We start from the raw sequence: 21,182 nt of genomic DNA, 5'->3' as shown, positions 1-21,182 counted from the left end.
ACAACAGTCTCTGATGTCGCTCTGGTACTGCAGCCTTGCTCAGAGGTCTTCAATTTTAATTTTCCAGAGATTGTACATTAGCCAGGATGATGGTAGGAAAGGGTAGCCTTGGGGCCCTGCGCTTCTGTTTTACCTGGAGTCCTCTCCAGCAGCTACATTTTCTGAGACAATGGAAATCTCCTCCAAGCTTCTAGCTGCTGCACTCGTTCCCTGGGTGGTCTGGATTCCTGAGTCTGTCAGGTTTTAAGATCTTTAGTTCTTTTAAATAGCTTGAAACAATGTTACTCACTGCAGTCTCTGTGGCTGTAGAGTTCTAAATGGGAATATCTGATGATTCCCTTGGGAGCTGCACATTAAAAGTCACCCCTCTCCAACATCATTTTTTTGTCCACTACATATATTGAGGCATGTTATTTTGGAGTCAAATAGCAATGACAAACTCGCGATATAGGAACTCTAGAACAGATACAATCAAAATAACCACAGACTGAAAGTATCCTGACTGGTTGCATAATGGTCTGGTAGAGCAATGCGAATGAGCAGGAATGTAAGAAGCTGCAGAGAGTAGAGCACTCAGCCCAACACATCACAGGCACATCCCTCCCCACCAATGGTAGTATCTACACGAGACACTGCCTCAAGAAGGCAACATCTATCAAAGATCTCTACCATTTGGGCCACGCCATAGCTACCATCATGCAGGAGGTACAGAATCCCGAAGTCTCACACCACCAAGTTCAAGAACAGCTACTTCCCTTTGACCATTTGGTTCTTAAACCAACCTGCAGAACTCTAATCACCACCTCTGTATAACAACCTTATGACTACAATGGACTTTTTGTTCTAATTGTGTTTTTTTCTGATAAAAATTGCGTATAATTTAATTGATGTTTTTCTAGGGAATATTATGTATCTGATGCTAATGTGCCTGTGATGATGCTGCAAGTAAGTTTTTCATTGCACCTGTGCATACATGTACTTGCACATATGATAAGTGCAACTATCGACTTTGACTACATCAATCACTCTTGAAATGACCTAACCCATGCAACAATGAATGGGGAACAAAAGGAAATTATGAACAGAACGTATTCACGACTCTCCTTCAGTTTACGAACCTATGAAATCGCCAACAACTGGCAAATGAGGCTGATGTGGAATTGCAAGGCAGACCTCACAAATGAGGACAGACCACCCAGTAGGAGCAAGAAGCAACTGATATAACATGACCACCAAAACAGTTCAACAAACATTTCCAGGGTGTAGTTACACTGTGAAAATAACAGCCACCTTCAGAGAAAACAATCCCAACATCAAGCACAGATCCTGATGCATAATGGAAAATAGAATGCTCTAGTACAAGAATTTTATTTTAAAATCATAAGAGAACAGCTGTCCAGCTCAACCAGGCAGAGTTAATGAATGACCCCTTGCCTTCAAACAGACAAGCACCATTGATGCCACTGGTGCACATATTTGCCTCCATCACCATCAGCTGAGCAGTGACAACTCTGCTTCACACTTCCTCCGACCCACCACAACAAATCAGGGGCAGGAGACCATAACTTGGTCCCTCAAGCCTGCTCTGCCATTGAACAAAATCATGGCTGATCTGACTGTATCCTCAATGTGGTAACCTTTCACCATTTAAATCAAGAATCTGCCTCAAAGATTTTATTCTCACTTGCCTGTAAGGAAGAGCATCCCAATAACTCAGGAGGTTCAGGGGGGAAAAAAGTTTGCCCTTAACTTGAGACTGTGACCAACTTCTAGATCCTCCCACAAAACAAGATTTCCTCACATCCATCCTTTCAAGACAACTCAAGGTCATGTACATTTCAACCATCACCTCTCACTATTCCAAACTCCAGTGAATACAAGTCTAATCTGCCCATTCCCAAAGACAACTTTCCCATTTCAAGTATTAAAATAGCAAGCCTTTTACTCAAGTGCTTCCAATGCATTAACACCCTTCCTTAAATAAGGAGGCTAATCCTCCGAGTACCCTATATAACTAAAACTGCTCCAGGCTAGAGTGTGAGTGTGTGCTTCATCAAAATGACGATCAAGAGAGATCTGCAACAATGAAAGCCGGGGAGGTGGAGAGAAAGCCTTTATGTTCCACTTACTGAGTGCCCTGAAAGGTGTACTCACTAAGCATGTATGCTTTTATCTTTAGATTTAATTGTTCTTAAGTATTACTTCATATTTTTGTATTGCAGTATTTTTAAGGGTTTGGGTGTTTTTGTCTGAGATTGAGTTTTAACATTGGAAAAACAATGGTAAACACTCCTGATTTATAAATTTTTACTTAAATTATTTCCCCTGAATTTAGCTCCTTTGTAAATCTTAATCATTATCCAATTTCTATTAATATGCCATGGCATTAAGAAACTTTAAAATGAGAGCTGATGTTGAAATGAAACAGGACATTTCTTTGTCCTAACCTATTATTGTTCGACTAAAAAGTTACAACACTTCGCAAGAAAAAATTTCTTAAGTATTAATATTTGGATTGGTAAATCCACACCTTTACCAATCAAAATAGAAATGCTGCTCAAGAAAAAGATAATTCACATACTTTGTGAAAGCTTAAGCCTCAATACTTTAGAATGGAATCTACTGCAACAGACCAAGAAATTCCAACAAATTGTTCAAAAACAGCAAGAGTAAATGAATTCAAGGCCACTACAAATTATTTGCTACAGTTGTATTTTAAAGAAGTCATGCAAGTACTTCAAGGAATTAAAACAACATTTACTTTTTCTGACCACAATTATGCTTAAGATTAAAGGAAATGCAGCTAGGAGATACCTGAAAATGAAAACAAACTTACGATGTCAATAGAAATGCTCCATCTGCACATCTTTCCAGTGCTTTGCGAGCGGCAGGCTTTGCTGCAAATTCCACATAACCTTTCCCTGTAGGCTTCCCGCGGTCATCAACAACAACTATTGCTCTTTCTACTGGTCCAAACTGAGAAAAGGCCTGTTCCAATAACTCATTAGAAACAACCGGTGAAAGATTCCGCACAGTCAAAGCGGCTCCATGAGTAGCAAAGCGAATACGTAGAGGTCGATTCCTCAGCATTGTACCATCAAGTTCAGCCTTCGCTATTTCAGCCAATGTCCTTGTTTCCTACATGAGAAAGCATGGTATCAATTGGAAGTGCAAGTTAATTGCTGTTTTGTCAAAATTTGAGTGTTTTAGGCGTTCCAGTAGCACAGATTTAAATGAAGGCAATCCACAAGAGATTCATAAAATTCTTCTTTAAGACTTGAATCACACTTTCATAATTCCAACACAGTCTTGTTTATCAAAGGTCATCCAAAAGCTTTAAGTTGATTTACTTTTGTTTTTACAGAGAGCTATCAGACAGGACATCACTGATCCTGTCTACTTCATCAATGTACTCTCATTGAGCTCAATGGTGCAGTAGTGTCTTATTGAAGAGCAAGTGTGATAGGTTTCACATTCAGGTCTCAGCTTTATGCCAAGGAAGGCTGGTAAGCATTTTGTTTGAAAAGGGTCACTGATTCTGTGTGAAGGACTGTGCAGGTAAATGGAAATACAAGGAACTGCAGATGCTGGAATCTGGAACAACAAACAACCTGCTGGAAGCACTCAGGGGGTTTAAACACAATTTGTGGAGGAGGGGTGTAGTGGAAGGAATTGTCAACATTCCAGCTTGAAACCCAGCATAAAAAGGTTTCGACCTTAAAAAAAACAATTCCTTATCCTACCCCTGCCCCGCACCTCTCTTCCTCCCTTCCCCCCCCCCCAACAGATGCTGTTTGACCCACTGAGTTCCTCCAGCAGATTGTTTACTGTGCAGGTAAAAAAAAATCAGAATAATTTCAATTTTCATGTTTCATTCCTTACCCAAAGAACTTAGGAACTAAGAAATTAGGAGCAAACTAATTAGCCCTTAGCATCACTCAAGTTCATGAATAAACTCCCACCTCAGTTCCACTTACCCATACTATCCCCCAAATATCCAGAAATCCATCACCCTCTGTTCTGAGTGACTGGTCACAGCCCTCTGAATTTATTTCTACTGACACCATTTCTCAATATGTCCCCACTGCTTATGTTTTCTGGGCACTATTATAGCCCTTTACCAAACCATCTGTCATTTCAGTTTAAATACATCCTTACCAAATTTCACTCCACATTCTATGCAGAACAATCAGAATATTTTGTCCCATTTCTTTCCCACTAATTTCACCACCAGCACACCCTAACTTATCTAAAAAGACTTAATTAATGCACTACCTTTCATGACTTTACATACACTTCTTAGAAATATGCAACAACCAATTTGTAAAGATTCACATATAACAAACGCAACAATGGCCAGATTTCAGAGATATTAATGAAGGCACTGTTCACACTATGGTGCTGGACAATGCTTCCATGTGTTTTTTTTGAAACAGGGCCACAGAATCTTGTGTGTCCAACCGTAGGCAAATAAATTTGCCCAAGTATGGCTTGGGTCTCAATTTGACTGGATACATACCTACTTTCCCACTACGATTTCCAAATTTCATAATGATTAGAACAGCCAAGTTTCACAGACAGTTACTTCATAACCCTAGTTGCATTTCCCACTTCAGGGAATGACACCCTGGCCCCTAGTAGCATCCAAGAAATTTGAAATTAAATATGTAGCCTAGTGTCAAATCAGATTGCAATGTACTCCTAAGGCCACTGGTTAACAGTACTTCAATGTTGCATTTGCATATATAGCGTTCATCCACTTCTCCCGGCCCCTCAATTTCTCAAATTTAACAGTCACATTTAATTAAAAAAAAAACAAGCTCTTTGTACTCTCTCACAAAGCTAAACAGGTAACTAGCTAACTGGTTCTCAGGTTACAGGCTGATCAGATAATTTAAGCGTGGTGAAATAAATTATTTTGTTTTTTGTTATTGCTATTCTTTTTAAACAATCTACTAAAGATTCCTTTAAAGCATGCTGGACACTATTCAAAAAGAGTAACACTTCTTTTGCTCTACAGATAATAGTTGATTTGTATATTTAAATTTGTTTCCATGCCTCTTCAATGGCCTCTATCCAAAAGCAGTTTAAATTCCCTTCATGTGGGAAAAAAACCTCAAATTGAATGAGGTACCACACCAGTTGATCACAATAAATGATGAAGAGAAGTGGTACCCTTGTGCATGCATGTTTTATTTTTTCTTTTAAAAAAATGATATAGTGTATGTATCCTTCTAGGGAAAAAAAATGAAGCCATACCCTTGATTCAACCGCAACTCATAGGCTCAATTCACAATTTAGACGTTGATGGGCCAAATGTGACAACCAATCCTATCACAAAGAAAATAGGCACAGGAATAGATCACACGCCCTCAAGTCTGTTCGATCATAGAGTGAGATTTTGGCTGATTATCAGTCTTGAACACATTTTTGCCCAATTTCCAAATAACTTTATCTAAATATTTACCAAATCTCAACCTTTACTGCTTACTGCAAAGCTAGTTTTATACTCTCCAGAAACATAAATAGCTTCTAGGAATCTACCCTATCAATCCCACTCGTAGGTCATTTCATCTTTTTAAACTTTCTTACCAGACAATCAGTTCACCCTAGCTTCAAAGTGGATTGACTGCAGGGCATGTCGATCTTTAGGTACGGAAATCCAAAATACACACATAATTCTAAATAAAATGTCAAAGCTGTGCAATGAAATCAAGGACATTTTTAATATTTCAACCCCTTGTAATAAAGGCCTTCCAGTACCACGAACTTTCCCAATTGCTTCCTAAGCCTGCAAGTTTATGCTCTCAGGAAGCAGCACATTAACATTTAAATGTTGGCTCCAAGCAGTCATTTTTCTTCTTCCTACTGAAATGTACATATTCTCAAGCAACAATCTGCTGGAGGAACTCAGTGGGTCGAGCAGCATCTGTGGGAAGAAAGGAATTTTTTGCTCGAAAATAAACTATTAATGATTAAAATATATTAACAAAAATTGAAAAAACTTGCAAAAAAACTTTGTACACTTTTAGTGTCATTTGGTCAATACATTCAGCAGCATTAACACTTTTTTTAAACCATTACCACTCATGTGGCCCCCTGGGGTGATGCACCCTTTCATTGCTGGAGGGGCTTCCCCACCTAACTCAGCCCCTCCACGTCTGGTAGCGGAAAGAGCCTATACTGTGGTCCTTCCCCACCGAAGCTTTGCATTGGCTGCACCAAGCTTCAGTACACCCCTCAGTATCTACTCCTGCAGCCTGGAATGTGCTAACTGGCAGCATTGCCTTACAGATATCTCAGGTGTCATGTCTTGGGTTGAAACCCTGCATCAGGACAGAGATGAGAGCCGAGATGGCCAGTATAAAGAGAAGGGAAGGGGTGAGGAAGGAGTCTGGGGCGATTGGTGATGACCATCCACCAATCACCCCAGACTCCTCCCTCACTCTTCCTCCCTCTTTATATTGGCTATCTAGCTTCTCCACTCTCAGTCCTGATGCAGGGTTCTTGACCCAAAGCATTGACAATTCCTTTCATCCCACAGATGCTACTTGACCCACTGAGTCACTCCAGCAATTGTTTGTTGCTCCAGATTCCAGCACCTGCAGTCTTTTATATCTCCAATGCACATAGTCTCATTTTGTTTCACCATTTTTCACCTTCCTGTTCAATCACTTAACCTCTCAATATATTTTTGTAGTCTCTCTTGGCATCCTCCTTTCAGCCCACGGAATCATAAACAAATGTCCACATCATCTCATCTTAGTTGGTAATAAAAACTGTGAATATCAAAGGCACAGCAGGATTAATCTCAGGGCACCTGACTAGCAAGTCTACCAACCTGAAAACAGTCCACTTCTTCCCATTATTTAATGTTCTTTATTTTGGATAGACAACTGGTTAAAAGGCAAGTCTTCATTTTATGCAAAGACCATGTATACTTTAAATATTTGAAAACCCAAATACACTATATCCAGTAGCTTCCTACTCATTTCTTATAACTATATAGTTAGGAATGACTCATTTTTGTCAAATGCAAGTTTCCTTTCACAAAACCATGATGTTACTACCAAGTTATTATTTTCCAAGTACACCACTAGTAATAATTTCAGCAATTTGACAACAGATACGAAACAAAATGATCCACAGTTCCCCAACTTTCGCCTCCCCCTTTCAATCCTAGTTAATATGGGCTCAAAAGAAAAATAAATAACTTTCTAAAAATGTTCACAAAGTGGTCTCCTTTCATTGGCGAAACCAAACACAGATTTGAGCAGCTGCATTCAGTTTGCAGATGTGACCCTTGCCTTGCACAACAGGAAACTGGAACAAAAAAAATAATACTATAAGAACTCAGTGGGTCAAGCAGCACCCATGACAGCAAAAGGTGTATGTCGACATTTCAAGTAGAGACTTCTGCTCGACTCTTATATCCCCTCAGCTTCCAGTTTTCTGCCACTTTAATTCTGCATTTTCACTTTGATCCACCAGTCTATGGCCTCCCATTCTGCTGCAAGATTCATGAGCAGCACCTCATCTTTCATATGGGTATACTGCAATGTTCCACAATCAAATACAGACAACACATTCAACTTGTTTGTATCAGAGCTGGCCATTCATCCACCTGTAATCGTTACTCAGTTTTTATCTTTCGATTAATATAGTCTAGGAAGCGGAGCATACCCCATGGTCCTGCTATTAACAACACATGACAGCATAATACAGCTGTGACATTGAGTCATTTGCTTTTACCCCATCCAGTGATAATCCTATTTGTTCTACCATCCCTCACCCACCTTCTTTGCTACTAAAAATTGTTATCTCTCTTTCCCAGTTTTGACATAAGGGTCTTAGACTTGAAACAAGACTTTCTTTTTCCATTGAGTATTTCCAGCTTTTATTTCTCAAAATATTATATTTTGTTTGAAAAGCTTCCAAGGCACAATTGTACTGACAATATTTCTAATGAAACTACATGGTGCAAATTCCTTTAAGCTACAGAATCAAAATGGACCATATCAGCAGCACTCTGAAAACACATTACGTTATCGTCAACACTGAAAATATTAGTTGCAAAATACATTATTCTGCGAAGTGAATGCGTTGAAATATTATTCCATACATGTTCAGATTTTAGCCCGACCATGGGCTCTGATGTGTTCCTTGAGACTTTATTGGGACAAAATTGTCAATCGCTTACGCGTATGGAATTAAAAATAAGAACTTAACATATAATACATTGAATACTAACACTTTTCCAGACAAGCTTTCAGTACGACCGCCAACGGCAGGTTTACTACCCTGTTAGTCATAATTAATCTTGATTGCCTTTCAGATCGGTAAACGCGACGGAAGTATTGCAGGCATTCGACGCCAATGCATGCCTTTTAGAAGGTTCGTATTTAAATTCCAAAGGACAATACTACGCCAAACAAAAATAATCAATCAAGTAAGTGCACATCTGGGGGGGGGGGGGGGGGGGCAGTACCTTTAATCCATGAAACCGTCTCAACTAAATCTCCCAGTGGACCTCACTTTCAGATGCAATTGCAAAATATCCAAGTTAATCGAAATATTAGATTTCACAACTTGTCAGCAATTATAACATTCCCGAATAAAGCATGACCAGACTTAAGATGTCCACTACAAGTGTTTTAATTCATACCTTAAATAGTATGAATTAAACTACGTAAATTTCGATCCCAACTCAAGTATTCGAGAAAAACTACCCGAAGCGCGAACTCTGATTGACTCTACGCTGATGCAGCCTAGCCTACTCACTATTCCCAATATTTTTCTTATTTTTATACAAGAATATTGAGCTGTTTGAATGAACGAACACATGTTCAACTCACCAACCGAATAAAACCGAACCCGCGGTCCCGGTTGATAAAAACCTCGGAAGGTTCCCCATACTTCCGGAACAATTTCTTGAAATCCTCTTCTGTTATATCAGTGGGTAAATTGCCAACGAAGAGCCTGCATCTTTGAGTGTAGGTCTTTTCTCCTGGCCTGCGAAAATTTTTAATATCCACTGTAAGGGCTTCACCTTCTTCGCCAGGCACGATTCCTTCAAGATCCGCCGTGTCATACTCTCTTTTTACTGGGGAATTACGACTGTTCTCCAATTTCACTTGCTTTAAATTCCGGTTAATTTGATTCGACTGCATTTCTGATATACGTGCTCTGCAATCAGAAAACTTCGAAATACTCCAGAAATCTGATTATCGAGATGAAATAAAAACGACGCGACTTCCCTCATATAAACTCAAAATGGCGGCCACAGTACAGCCTCCAGGCGCTTGAAACTGAATGACGTCGAGGTAGTGACGCTACGTCAACTGTCGTGCATTGTGGGAGTTCCAGGCTTCTCTTTCCATCGCCGTTAGGTTCAGCATTGCTCTTGAAATGGGTATTTCAGATTAAACGACAATTCCCATCAATCATTGCCTCTATTTGCCAGTATTGTATAGACAGTTATATGAAAAATCTTACTTTCCTTTTTAAAAAAGTTCCTCTATTAAATTTATTTTCCATGTGGCTTTTTGAAGTAAATTGATCAATTCCTTATTTTTATGTGTTTCCACTCAATTCCCCGCCAATCACAGAGCGCCCTCTTCAGCCGAGGATTATAAGCAATGTGCTGTAACTCTGGAATCAACCTAACGTGCTGACGGGAAGACGTTGTCGTCATAAAGAGTGACGGACGAGATAACCACAGATGTGTCAGGATACCGTCCCTCTTGCGAGAAATGCTAGAAATTGACCAACCAGTAGGAAGTAAAGGCGGGACTTCAATTATCAAGTTAGGGTGACGTGAAGACTAGCCCGGGACTGGAACGAGTGCGGTCGGTGTAGATCTCTGGGAAATCGGGTAAGATGTGATATTAACCATGCTTGCTTTAACCTTTATTTTCTTGAATTGTTATAACGGCTTTGGGTTCAAAACAAGTAAAATGCAGCTTTAGGATTCCATCAGTGAAAATAATGGTCAATTGAGTAAAGTTTCACTTGTCCCGCCTCTAATTTTCCCTTTTTAATCCCCCGCACGTATTGTTTCGCTCGCTCTCTAATGGCGGACGTGCGTTAGTACCGCAACGAAGGGGGTAAACTCGCGAGGGATTGGGGGGAGGGGGGAAAGGAAGAGAGCAGTCTTGGGAAAAATGTTCTTCCTTTGGGAATTTTACACGTTTTTAGAAATCAGTTTGTATCGCAAATAAAGCGAAAATCCCAAACTATTTATATTTTTATTGAGCAATTGGGGCATTTTTATTGTGTTTTTCTGCAGTTGGAGAAAAAGCTGTTTGTTGTTCTTTCTCTCCCCCATAACAGTTTTATGGGAGTGAAGTACCTTTAACCAATATTGAGCTTTTTATTTAATTTATTATTAATTACTAAATTGTTAACGTTCACCCCTTTGCCCCCTTCCTCGGGTTTCTAATCCCGAATGGGTAGTTATTTTTTCTCTGCCAGCATTGTGGGTGTGAATAGGGAAACGCACCGACGCTCGCCACAAGCGATTTTGATGCGTGTGTTGAAGGCGGGGTGGGGAGAAGGGAACCTCGCGGAGATTGGTGCTAACCTCTTAATTTAGATGTTTTCTTTTTCTTAATTCCGCCTCTCGGCCACAAAAACAAAGTAATGTGCCCTCCTTGTTACCAGTTAGATGGTATTCTTATGGATCTTGATACTTAACTTTTTTTGTGATTGGTGGCTGTAGGCTAATAAGAAGGGTTTGAAAAGATTTTCGAAAAAAATCCAGCCCATATTTTGGAATTAACCGCTGTCCTTGATTCAATCCCTTCTTGCGTTTCACGTATGCAAAGCGGTTCAGCACTCCTGTTTTGACGGCTTTTGTTAGTCTATATTGTGGCGGTATAGAAACTTGCCATCTGCCGAATCGTTACTTTTAATAACAAACGTTTCAGAATAGTGGAAATCCTGTGGATTGGCCTCTTTCTCCATTATCTAAAAATTTAAGAAAACAAATATTAAAGGCGCTGGTGGTATATTTTGTGATGCGTTACTGGTTGGGTTTGAATTGTAGCTAAACTCGGGCATTATCACTTTAGCAGCGAAATGCAAATCAGGTTTTTCTTTGCGGGGATGTTTTATACTCTCTCTCTCTGCTCTTCCCGGCTTGTACTTTGTTAATCGTGATCGAGAATTGTTTAACACAATTGAATCCGTTAACTGATCCTTGACTAGTGTGATATTCTTCGCTTCAAACTTCGGCCTCGAACGTAGTGTCTCCGTCACCTGAGACTAACAAGGGTACAGGGTACAGGATACACCAAAGGAGGAAGCCATTTGGTAAATTGTGGCCGTGCCACCTCATTGATCGACCATTCTTACTATTCACTTTCCCAGCATTTTCAAATCGAGCCCTGAAGATTTTGTCCCCTTTTTACTATTCAATTCACTTTTGAAATTGGAAATAGACACACTAGGGACTCTGCAGATGCTGGAATTTGGAGCAACACACACAAAATACTGGAGGAACTCGTGCTGATGTCATGATGAAGGGTCTGGATCCGAAACAGTGACTGTTTATTTCCCTCTGTTGCCTGACCTGCTGAGTTCCTTCAGCATTTTGTGTGGATATAGAGTATGCTTTCTTTCTAGGTGTGCATTTCAGAGTAGAAATTTTTTCCTATTTCTGCTGTTCTTGCCAACCAATCAAAAATATCTCTTCTGGCGGCCAGGTTCTTTATTCAAAGCTATGAAGGATTATGATTATCGATATCAGATTTTCTCCCAACCTTCTCAGCTTGTACAACTTCTGCTAATTGAACTTCCTCATCTCTAGTGACATTCTAGCAAATCTCCTTTGCGTCCTCTAAGACTTTGACTTCCTGCCTATAAAAATAGTGCAGAATTGAACACATTGTTCTAGTTGAGGCTTAACCATTATTTATTAATGTTTTAGAGATTGTGCTAATTGCCTTTATTAATAAAGCTGATCCATTTGCTTTTCTAACTTGTCCTGATATCATCAATGATTTATGTGCATAAATCACAGATATCTCTTCCTGTAGTTCCTTTAAGATTGTATCATTTAATTTATTTTGTGTTTCCCTATTCTTCCTACCAAAGTGCATCACAACTACTTCACTATATTAAATTCTATTTACAAATGTCTGCCTACTTCACCAGATTGTCAGTGTCTTTTAGAGGTGTTTTACCATCTGCCATTGTTACAATATTTAAATCACCTGTGGATTTTAGATGTTTTTTCTTGTATACCCAAATACAGTCAGAGCTTTAGTCCTCTGAATACATTTTATTCTGAAATGTGGATATTTTATCCATTGATAGTCACATGCTCTCACAGCTCTCAACCACCCTTTAACTTTGACAAAATTCAGTGGAGATTGTCAAACATCATCTTCCAATTATAGATGAGTGTGAACAATATAAAATCTGCCCCTCTTGCCTGCTCTGTCATTCAATAAGGTCATGAGTGACCTTCTATCTCAGCACCACCTTACTGACTTCATATCACCTGATTCACTTAATGTCCAAAAACCTATATATTTGTCTTGCATAGAATCAACAGCTGAGTCTCTACCACCCTCCTGGGATTGAAAATCCCAAAGATTCTCTGGGTGAACTTTTTTTTCTCACCTCAGTCCTGAATAGTTGCTCCTTTGATAATTGGTTTAATATTGTCACATGTACCAAGATACAGGAAAAAAAGCTTAGCTTGAATGCCATCAGACAAATAATTGCATACACATCAATATGGTACAAAAGGAAAACAATAACGGAATGCTTATTTTTGAGGTTGTGACATTTGGTTCTAGACATCTTGGTTGTGGAAATGTTACCTCTGCATCCACCCTGTCAAGCCAAGTAAGAACTTTGTGTTTAAGTTTGATCACCACTTAATTCTTCTAAACTAGAGTCTAAAAGGTCTTGCCTGCTTAATCTCTCCTCAAAAGACAATTTCCAGACACCATCCTGCCCACACCCATCCCCACTCAATCCCAGGAATCAATCTGGTGAACCTTTGCATTCCTCTATCAATTTTTCTCGACCAGCTCTGTACACAATATTCCTGTTGAAGTCTCAAAATAGTTGCTGCATGACACTTTTCTTGTATTCAAAACCTCTTGCAATGAAAGGCAATGCATTGTCTGTCCATGTTTACTGAAGTTACACCTCTCTAGTTGAGTATTTGTGTACTTGACTGATCCTTGTCCATTTTCCTAAATATCCTAAACCTTATAATCCTTGTTCACCAAATGATATCCCATGGAAACATGCTGGATTTAGTCACTAGGCCCTTGGTTAATAATCTGCGGGTCATGTCTGACCTGTGAGATGGGCCTGCTTGCACTTGCCATGTGCAGAGCACCATGAGATTCTCTTCTGTCCCATCTTGCTGCTCATCTCCAGCTGCTCAGCCAGCTTCAATCCTACAAAGTTTGCTATTGGCTCATGCTCTGTGATCCTAATGCTTGTTGTAACTTCCCAAACTACATTAGTTTAAGGAAGTCAGAACATTGTGTGTGCAGGAAATCTGTATTTAAGGCAAAGAAGGCATGAAATATTCAGCGGGTTAGCAGAATTTGTGAAGAGAGGAAATGATTTAATTCAGAATTTGCTTGAAGAAAATGTAAGAACTTGTGAAATAGCAGCATACTCACATGCTTGCCATTCAATAAGATCATGGCTGACCTTTTGCATCAGTGCTACTTTCCCTATATATTATTTCATTTTACTTCTTAGAAATCCATCTGTCTCTTTTGTGCATTTGAACTTCCACAGCCCTCTTGGATAGAGAATTCCTCTGGGCATAGAAGATTGTTCTCTTTTCTGTCCAAAGTGGCCAGCTCTTGTGATTCTGCATAACCCAGACATCCACCCCTGTCAAGCCCTGTAGGAATTTTGTACCAATGAGGTCACCTTATTCTTTTAAATTTAAGAGACTATAGGCCTGTCTATTTAATCTCTCCTCGTATGCCAAAATCCTAATTGCTTGCTGTATCTGCATGTTAATTTTTAGTTATTTTGTGCACAAGGACATTGAGATTCCTCTGAACACCAACAATTTCCAATTTTTCACTATTTAAACAATACTGCATGTTTCAGTTTTTTTCCAACAAAGTGGATGACTTCATTTTTTTTACATTTGTATTCCATCTTCCATATCCTTGCCCATTTGCTAAACGTGTCCATAATCCTTGCAGCCCACGCTGCCACCCAGCTTTGTATCATCAGCAATCATGGATGTATTACACTTGATCCCCTCTTCCAAATCATAGATTGTGAATGTGAACAGTGAGGGTGCCAACATTGATCCCTGCATTACCTCACTAGTCATAGCCTCCAATCTTAAAAATGACCCATTTATTCCTGCTTTTTTTGTCCATTTAATTAATCCTCAGTGAACATCAGTACACTGTCCCCAGCGCCATGTGGTCTAATTTTGCTTAATGATCTCTTGTATAAGCACCATGTCAACTAATTTGCCCTTATCTGTTCTGCTGGTTACGGCCTCAAAAACCTCAACTAGATTTGCCAACTTTGATTTGCTGCTTATAAATCCTGTTGTTATTTCTAAGTGTTGTTTTTAAACTCTTTAATAGTAAATTCCTGAATTTTGCACTCTGATCTGGTCTGTAAGTTCCATCTGGTCTGTAGTTCCTTGTTTTCTCTCTCCCAGATTTCTTAAATAGTGGAATTATATTTCCTACTTTCCAATCAATGGGAACTGCTTTAGAGTTGAAAAAAAATGTCAGCTACTGTACTTAGAGCCTCCATAGCCACTTTGTTCAGAATCCAAGGATGCAGGTCATTCAGTCCTGGGGATTTGTTACCTTTCACTCATTAATTCCTCCAATACTGATGTTTTCTTTTGAATGGTCTGTTCATGAGGAGGTTACAGTATAGTGGTGCAGCAAAACATGGCCTACTTCAAGTGCTCCACTGGGTTTTGGTGACTGTTGATTTTCGTTTGGACTGTCCAAATATAAACCCTTCTCATCAATCAGAGGGAGTCTCGAGTGCTTTAAAAAACATATGGGAGATGCTGAGGTCCTTGGCAAGGTAGAAAGGAGCACTGGAGAGGTGGCAAGTGGAACATCAAGGGAGCAATGAGGAGATGGTGAATGGAGCAGCAAGAGCTGTGGAATTTGTCTTTTCAATGTGACTGAAGTAAATATAAATATGATTAATTTTTATCTACACATTCTTGTGAGTGACCCTCGGCAGTAGTTAGGTTTGTAAATCTGACATTGCCACAAAAAAGTTGTACATCACTGCACTCAAACTAGATCCTCATTGGATTTTCCACCTTGGGCTGGAAACGTGGATCAAGAAAGTTCTCCCTTAATAGTATGTGTTCTTCCTTTTTGCTCCATATTGTTACTATTCAAGTCTAAATTGCAACAGTTGCGTTGTCAGTTACCAGTATCTGGTAATAATTCACCTCTTCTCTAATCTGCATACAAATTTACTCATGTTTTTATTATTTGCTAGCCTAGAAAACAGTGAGTATGTAACATTACCTCTAATTCTATATGACTAGATTCTGTCTATGAATGCACAACTATATCATTCCTTTCAAGTCGTATAGTAGTCTTATTGCAAGATCAAATTAGTTTATGAAATGTTTATCTTTTAGTTAAATGTAGTATTCAAACATTTTTGTTTTTGATTTCCTCTCCTTGGTCTCCTGCCACCCTGATCTCTCCACTATCGTTGTCTATGTATGTATTTTAACAGACTTTTCTGCTTTTCAACTCAATATGCATACAATGACGAATTGATACAATAAGTAATACCTACATTATGGCCTTGCACCTTATTGTCTGCCTGCACTCCACTTCTCTGTAACTTTAACTCTTTATTCTGCATTCTATTATTGTTTTCCCTTGTACTACCTCAATAAATGATCTGTATGGATGGCATGCAAAACAAAGTTTTTCATTATATGTTGGTACATGTGACAATAATAAGCCAATTTACATTATCATTGCTATTTTGTAAAATACAAAGACAAGTTTTTGATGTGTTCTTTGGCTGCAATCCTCGGGTATCTTTGTTTTGTTAATTATTTTTCAATTATTTTGCTACTTTTTTATTTTCCATGATCAGAGAAATTCTGATGCATTTTCATAGTTCTGGCAGTTGAACCACTATCTATTTCCTTGCAATCCTTTCTAAGTACCTAGCTACTACGTCACATAGTGCTTGACTCAGCTTGAGAGCCAGTTATAAATAAACTCTTGCCTTAATAATGGAAAAAAAATGTCCAACTTTTCTTTCATGGTAGCAGTCGTGTGGTTATGAAATTTTCTACCAATTAGCACACCATTAGTTGTGTTCTTTCACAATGTTAACTTATTAAATCATCCAGATATTCTCCCTGTCTGTGACTGTATCCTGTGTTACTAGTCTTGGATTAATTTTATCATATTTCCACAATATGCCAAAGATGGATAATAACTTTTAATCTTACTTGATTAAATATTGCCTGGTTGTATTTTATCCAATGCTATTAAATATATTCTGCTCCAACATTTAAATTCCACATGTTTCACTTCTGTGTTATTTTTCATTATATATTAGCATGTTTACATTCATGAGAAAAGCATCAACGATAGTTTCTCCTGTTCACCAAGTTCCCACAAGTACTGCAGACTGCTTTCTGAAAATTTTCTGTCTGTTGTTTTTCCCTCAAAAAAAAATTGTCAATAATCTCCAAATAAGTTGAATGAAAATAATTTCAAAATTCAAAAAAGAGCTGGACCATAAATTTCAAATGCTCTACAATAATGAAAACTCCATATTTAAAACAAACTAGGTGAAATTGAAGTGGCTGTCTTATGTCTAATTGTAGACATTGTCCTGTAAGCTTTAGAAAGAGTAGCTAGGGCAGAATAAAGAGAAATGGTTGAGAGTAGTTTGGATTTCTGATATTTCAATTTTCAAAACAGAAATCCAATGAATTTAATCACACGCTTTAAGTTAATAACAATTTGATTCTAAAAGCTTCCATCTGTAAAATATTCCAGTCTCGGGGGGTGGGTATGAAAATGTAGTTTTCTCCTTTATGCTAGATAGAACATAGAACATTACAGCACAGTACAGGCCCTTCGGCCATTGATGTTATGCTGACACTTTATCCTGCACTAAGATCTTATCTAGCCCTTTCCTCCCACATAGCCCTCCATTTTTCTGTCATTCATGTGCCTATCTAAGAGTCTTTTAAATGTCCCTAATGTATCTGCCTCCACCACCTCTGCCAGTAGTGCATTCCATGCACCCACCACTCACTCTAACAAAAAAAACTTAACTCTGACACCAACCACCCCCCCCCCCCCCCCCCCCCCCCCCCCCCCCCCCCCCCCCCCCCCCCCCCCCCATACCTTGCTCCAATCACCTTAAAATTATGTCCCCTCATGCTAGCCATTTTTGCTCTGGGAAGAAGTCTCTGACTGTCCACTTGATCTATGCCTCTTATCATCTTGTACACCCCTATCAAGTAACCTCTCATCCTCCTTTGCTCCAAAGAGAACAGCCCTAGCTTGCTCAACCTATCCTCATCAGACATGCTCTCCAATCCAGGCAGCATCCTGGTAAAACTCCTCTACACCCTCTCTAAAGCTTCCACATCGTCCTATAATGAAGTGACCAGAACTGAACACAATATTCCCAAGTGTGGTCTCACCAGAGTTTTATAGAGCTGCAACGTCACCTCGCGACTCTTGAACTCAATACCCTGACTGATGAAGGCCAACACACCATATGCTTTCTTAACAACCCTCTCAACCTGTGTGGCAACCTTGAGGAATCTATGGACATGGATCCCAAGATCCCCCTGTTCCTCCACACTGCTAAGTAAGAGTCCTGCCGTTAACCTTGTATTCTGCCACCTTTATGACTTCTTTAAACACACATTGAAATCAAACCATCTTTGAGCATGGGTAGTAAGGATGGATGGGAATGAGAAGCAGGCTTGTTGAGGGTAAGGGTATTCGGCCCAAATAGGTGTAATTGCAGAGAAAAGCAAGAATCAGATACGGAGTTTGAGAAAGACTAACATCAGAATGTAATGGATTGGGTAATGTGGGTCTTGGGGGGAAAAAAGTGCACAGATTTAGGATGTCTTGTACAACTGTTTTTGGAACATTCCCAAAGCTCTTAACTTTTGAAACATGACTATTTTAATACAGAAAGCCAACTTGTACACAGAATGCATCCACAAACCACAGTGTCATAATAATACTGTTTCTAGAAACATTGATTTGGGAGATGCAATAATGCCCATATGGGAGTAACAAAAATAACACACAAAATGGGGACCTGGACATAAATGTCAAATAAAGGGTCTTTGTGTGATATGCTAAACAAAATATGTCACGCATGACTACAGTATTCCTTCCATACTGTACTGGAGTGTAAACTTAGATTTTTGAGCTCTAGTCTAAGGAATGGGACTTCAATCCAAAATCTGTTGACTGAGATGAAAAGAGTCATACCAGCTGGGTTAAGGGTGTGACAAGTTGAGTGGCTGGCAATGGCAGAATGTTACACCTGTAGAGCTGCCACCTTGCACATCCATTGAGCTGGGTTCAATCCTGACCTCCAGTGTTATCTGTATTTTGCATGTTCTCCTTGTGGCCGGCTGGGTTGCCTATGAATGCTCTGGTTTCCTTCCACATCCCAAATCTGCACAGACTGGTAGGTTGATTAGCTGCTGTAAATTGCCCCTATTGTAGGCAAGTGGTGGAATTTGGTGGGAGTTGAGGGGAATATGGAGAGAATAAAATGAGTTCCTGTAAATGGATACTTGATGGTTGGAATACACCATGGAAACAGGAACCTGTTTCCATGGTGTATGCTCCATAGGAGAGAAAATCCAAAGCACGGAAGTACAAGGGGACTTGGGGGTACTCATGCAGGGTACCTTAAAGGTTAACCACCAGGTCGGATCGGTGGTAAAGAAAGCGAATGCTATGTTGGCATTCATTTTGAGAGGTATAGTGTATAAAAGTAAGGAAGTGTTGATGAGGCTGTACAGGGCACTAGTGAGGCCTCATTTGGAATATTGTGCGCAGTTTTGGGCCGCACATCTTAGGAAGGATGTGCTGACGTTGGAGAGGGTTCAGAGGAGATTTACAAGGATGATTCCAGGAATGAAAGGGCTTACGTATGAGGAGCGTTTGTCGGCTCTTGGACTGAGAATGAGAGGGGACCTCATAGCGACATTTAAAATATTCATAGGAAAGGACAGAGTAAATGTGGCTAGGCTGTTTCCCTTGGTGGATGAGTCCAGGACCAGAGGGCACAATCTTAGAATTAGAGGGTACAGGTTCAAAACAGAGATGAGGAAAAATTTCTTTAGCCAGAGGGTGGTGAATTTGTGGAACTCCTTGCCACATACAGCAGTGGAGGCCAGCTCAGTGGGGGCGTTCAAGGAGGAGATAGATAGATATCTAAATAGTCAGGATATCAAGGGATATGGGGATAAGGCCAGAAATTGGGATTAGAATAGGTTTTTTTTTCTTCTTCTTCCCCCATTCCCCATTTCTCATTTCTATTTCCCTTTCCTTGGAGCAGACTCGGTGGGCCGAATGGCCTGCTTCTGCTACCTTGTCTTGTGATCTTGTGATATCAGAATGGGGGAGGAGAACAGAACAATTTTTGTCCTCTGGAACACCAAACCAATTAATGTGGAAAAAATCCACCAGCCAATTTACATACTACTGATGCCACACATCCAAATGTGATAATTGACCAGATAACCTGTTATTTTGTAATTGGATGTGTAATGCAGGTTGCTCGTTCTTCACAAAAGAGTGCCACACTTGACCTGGAAATCTGAACCCTTATTCTACCCAGAGTCATTCCAGTATCTTTAACAATAATGACCGTTGTTTCAGCATGATGAGATTAGATGGAAACTGCCAATTACTCCATTCCAATGATCAGAAATTTACAAGAGAATTTTGTCTACCTTTTTAAATATATTTAGTGGTCCAATTATTTTTTTCCCCTTTCTTGAGTTGATTCTTACTGCTACAGATTTATAGGACTCCAGCAGCCACTGTAAAAGTTATTCTTTAGTGGTACTGTAGATGAGCTATTTTAACAAGGGAGGATCATTATAGCAGAACTAACTAATTACAGCAGAACTAGCCTAAGCAAAACATTTAAGATATTTCGCATCTGCCTACAAAGCACAATTCTGTAAAGACGAATAAAATATCAGTTTTGCTTGGTTACTACAAGGTCCCAACTCAACATTACGGGTTATTTATTTGTTGCAGTGATACACTTATGCACATATTTACTTGAAGTAGTCAACAGAATCTTTTGATGAAATTAACTTTTTTATAACATTGGAAATGTTTGACAGCACAACTGTGTTATTCCACAGAGCACCTGCATTGAGTATAGAGCACGTGGTAAAAGGCAGTTTACTTAAAAATCGCTCATAGCATCAGCTGCTCTGTTTTGTTGGTCATGAACAAAACCTAATCAAACTGAGGTGTTAACCTGAATTAAAATATTTAGCTTGTATAGCTTAATTATTTTCACACCATGGATAATTATCCAAATATTGATGCTGTTATTTTCACTGCTTGTGCATATTGAGAATAGAAGAAACACTAGGGTGATTATGAGGTAGTAATTAAGAAATTTTGATGACTTCTTGAGTGTTTCTGCCATCTAACTTTATAGAATGGTTTGTAGGTTTGAATATCACCTTGCATTAAAGTCATCATTACATAAAAGTGATAATTCCCGTTTTATTGCTGGCTTTTGCTACATATGCAATCACCAATTGTTTATTGTGTGATAGGGCATAATGCAATTTAAGAGAAATAACCACCTACAAAAAATAATGAAACATTTGAATTGGTTAAAATCAGCTCCAGGTGAAATCATAAGTTAGAGAAATTAATCACGTTGATGCATGCAGTTTTGAATTTGGCATCTTTAGAGTGGATAGGGTGCAGAAGAAGACTGTAAAACCAAACTGTGATATATAACTTTCAAAACTAGTAACAGGTCAGCACTATCTGGCCACTTGTAGGAGGGGTAACATCTATATATGGTTTATGTTTAAAGCTCTTTTGGATTGTACAGAATTCTGATTTTTTTTTTAATGCCATTTCATACTTTTTTCCCCATTAACTTTTTATCTGTTTGCAAGTCCATGCTAA

The 21,182-nt window shown here is 39.2% G+C and overlaps 2 protein-coding genes across 8 annotated transcripts in view; one reads left to right on the top strand and one right to left on the bottom strand.

The window, feature by feature from the left end:
• The window catches only part of LOC127575698 (paraspeckle component 1-like), a 103,351-nt gene extending 93,745 nt beyond the window's left edge, over positions 1–9,606 (bottom strand). For 3 of the 5 annotated variants that reach the window (XR_007957118.1, XM_052025656.1, XM_052025657.1), the window contains exons 1-2: positions 8,856–9,272; positions 2,837–3,138 (exon numbers count right to left, since the gene is read on the bottom strand). Coding sequence is in view for 3 of the 5 variants with exons in the window: in XM_052025656.1 (XP_051881616.1) it covers positions 2,837–3,138; positions 8,856–9,170 (617 nt within the window). In the remaining 2 variants the exon portion in view is untranslated. Of the gene's footprint in view, positions 1–2,836; positions 3,139–8,855 lie in introns of all 5 variants that reach the window. The other 2 variants (XR_007957117.1, XM_052025655.1) reach the window with 2 other exon arrangements.
• A 212-nt stretch (positions 9,607–9,818) lies between these two features.
• zmym2 (zinc finger, MYM-type 2) overlaps positions 9,819–21,182 on the top strand; it is a 116,067-nt gene continuing 104,703 nt past the window's right edge. For 2 of the 3 annotated variants that reach the window (XM_052026524.1, XM_052026523.1), the window contains exon 1: positions 9,830–9,874. The gene's annotated coding sequence lies outside the window, so the exon portion shown is untranslated. Of the gene's footprint in view, positions 9,875–21,182 lie in introns of all 3 variants that reach the window. The other variant, XM_052026522.1, reaches the window with a different exon arrangement.

The sequence above is a fragment of the Pristis pectinata genome, chromosome 11, assembly GCF_009764475.1.
Source record: "Pristis pectinata isolate sPriPec2 chromosome 11, sPriPec2.1.pri, whole genome shotgun sequence".
In the NCBI taxonomy this organism is placed as follows: Eukaryota; Metazoa; Chordata; class Chondrichthyes; order Rhinopristiformes; family Pristidae; genus Pristis; species Pristis pectinata.
This window is presented reverse-complemented; position numbering and strand designations above follow the sequence as displayed.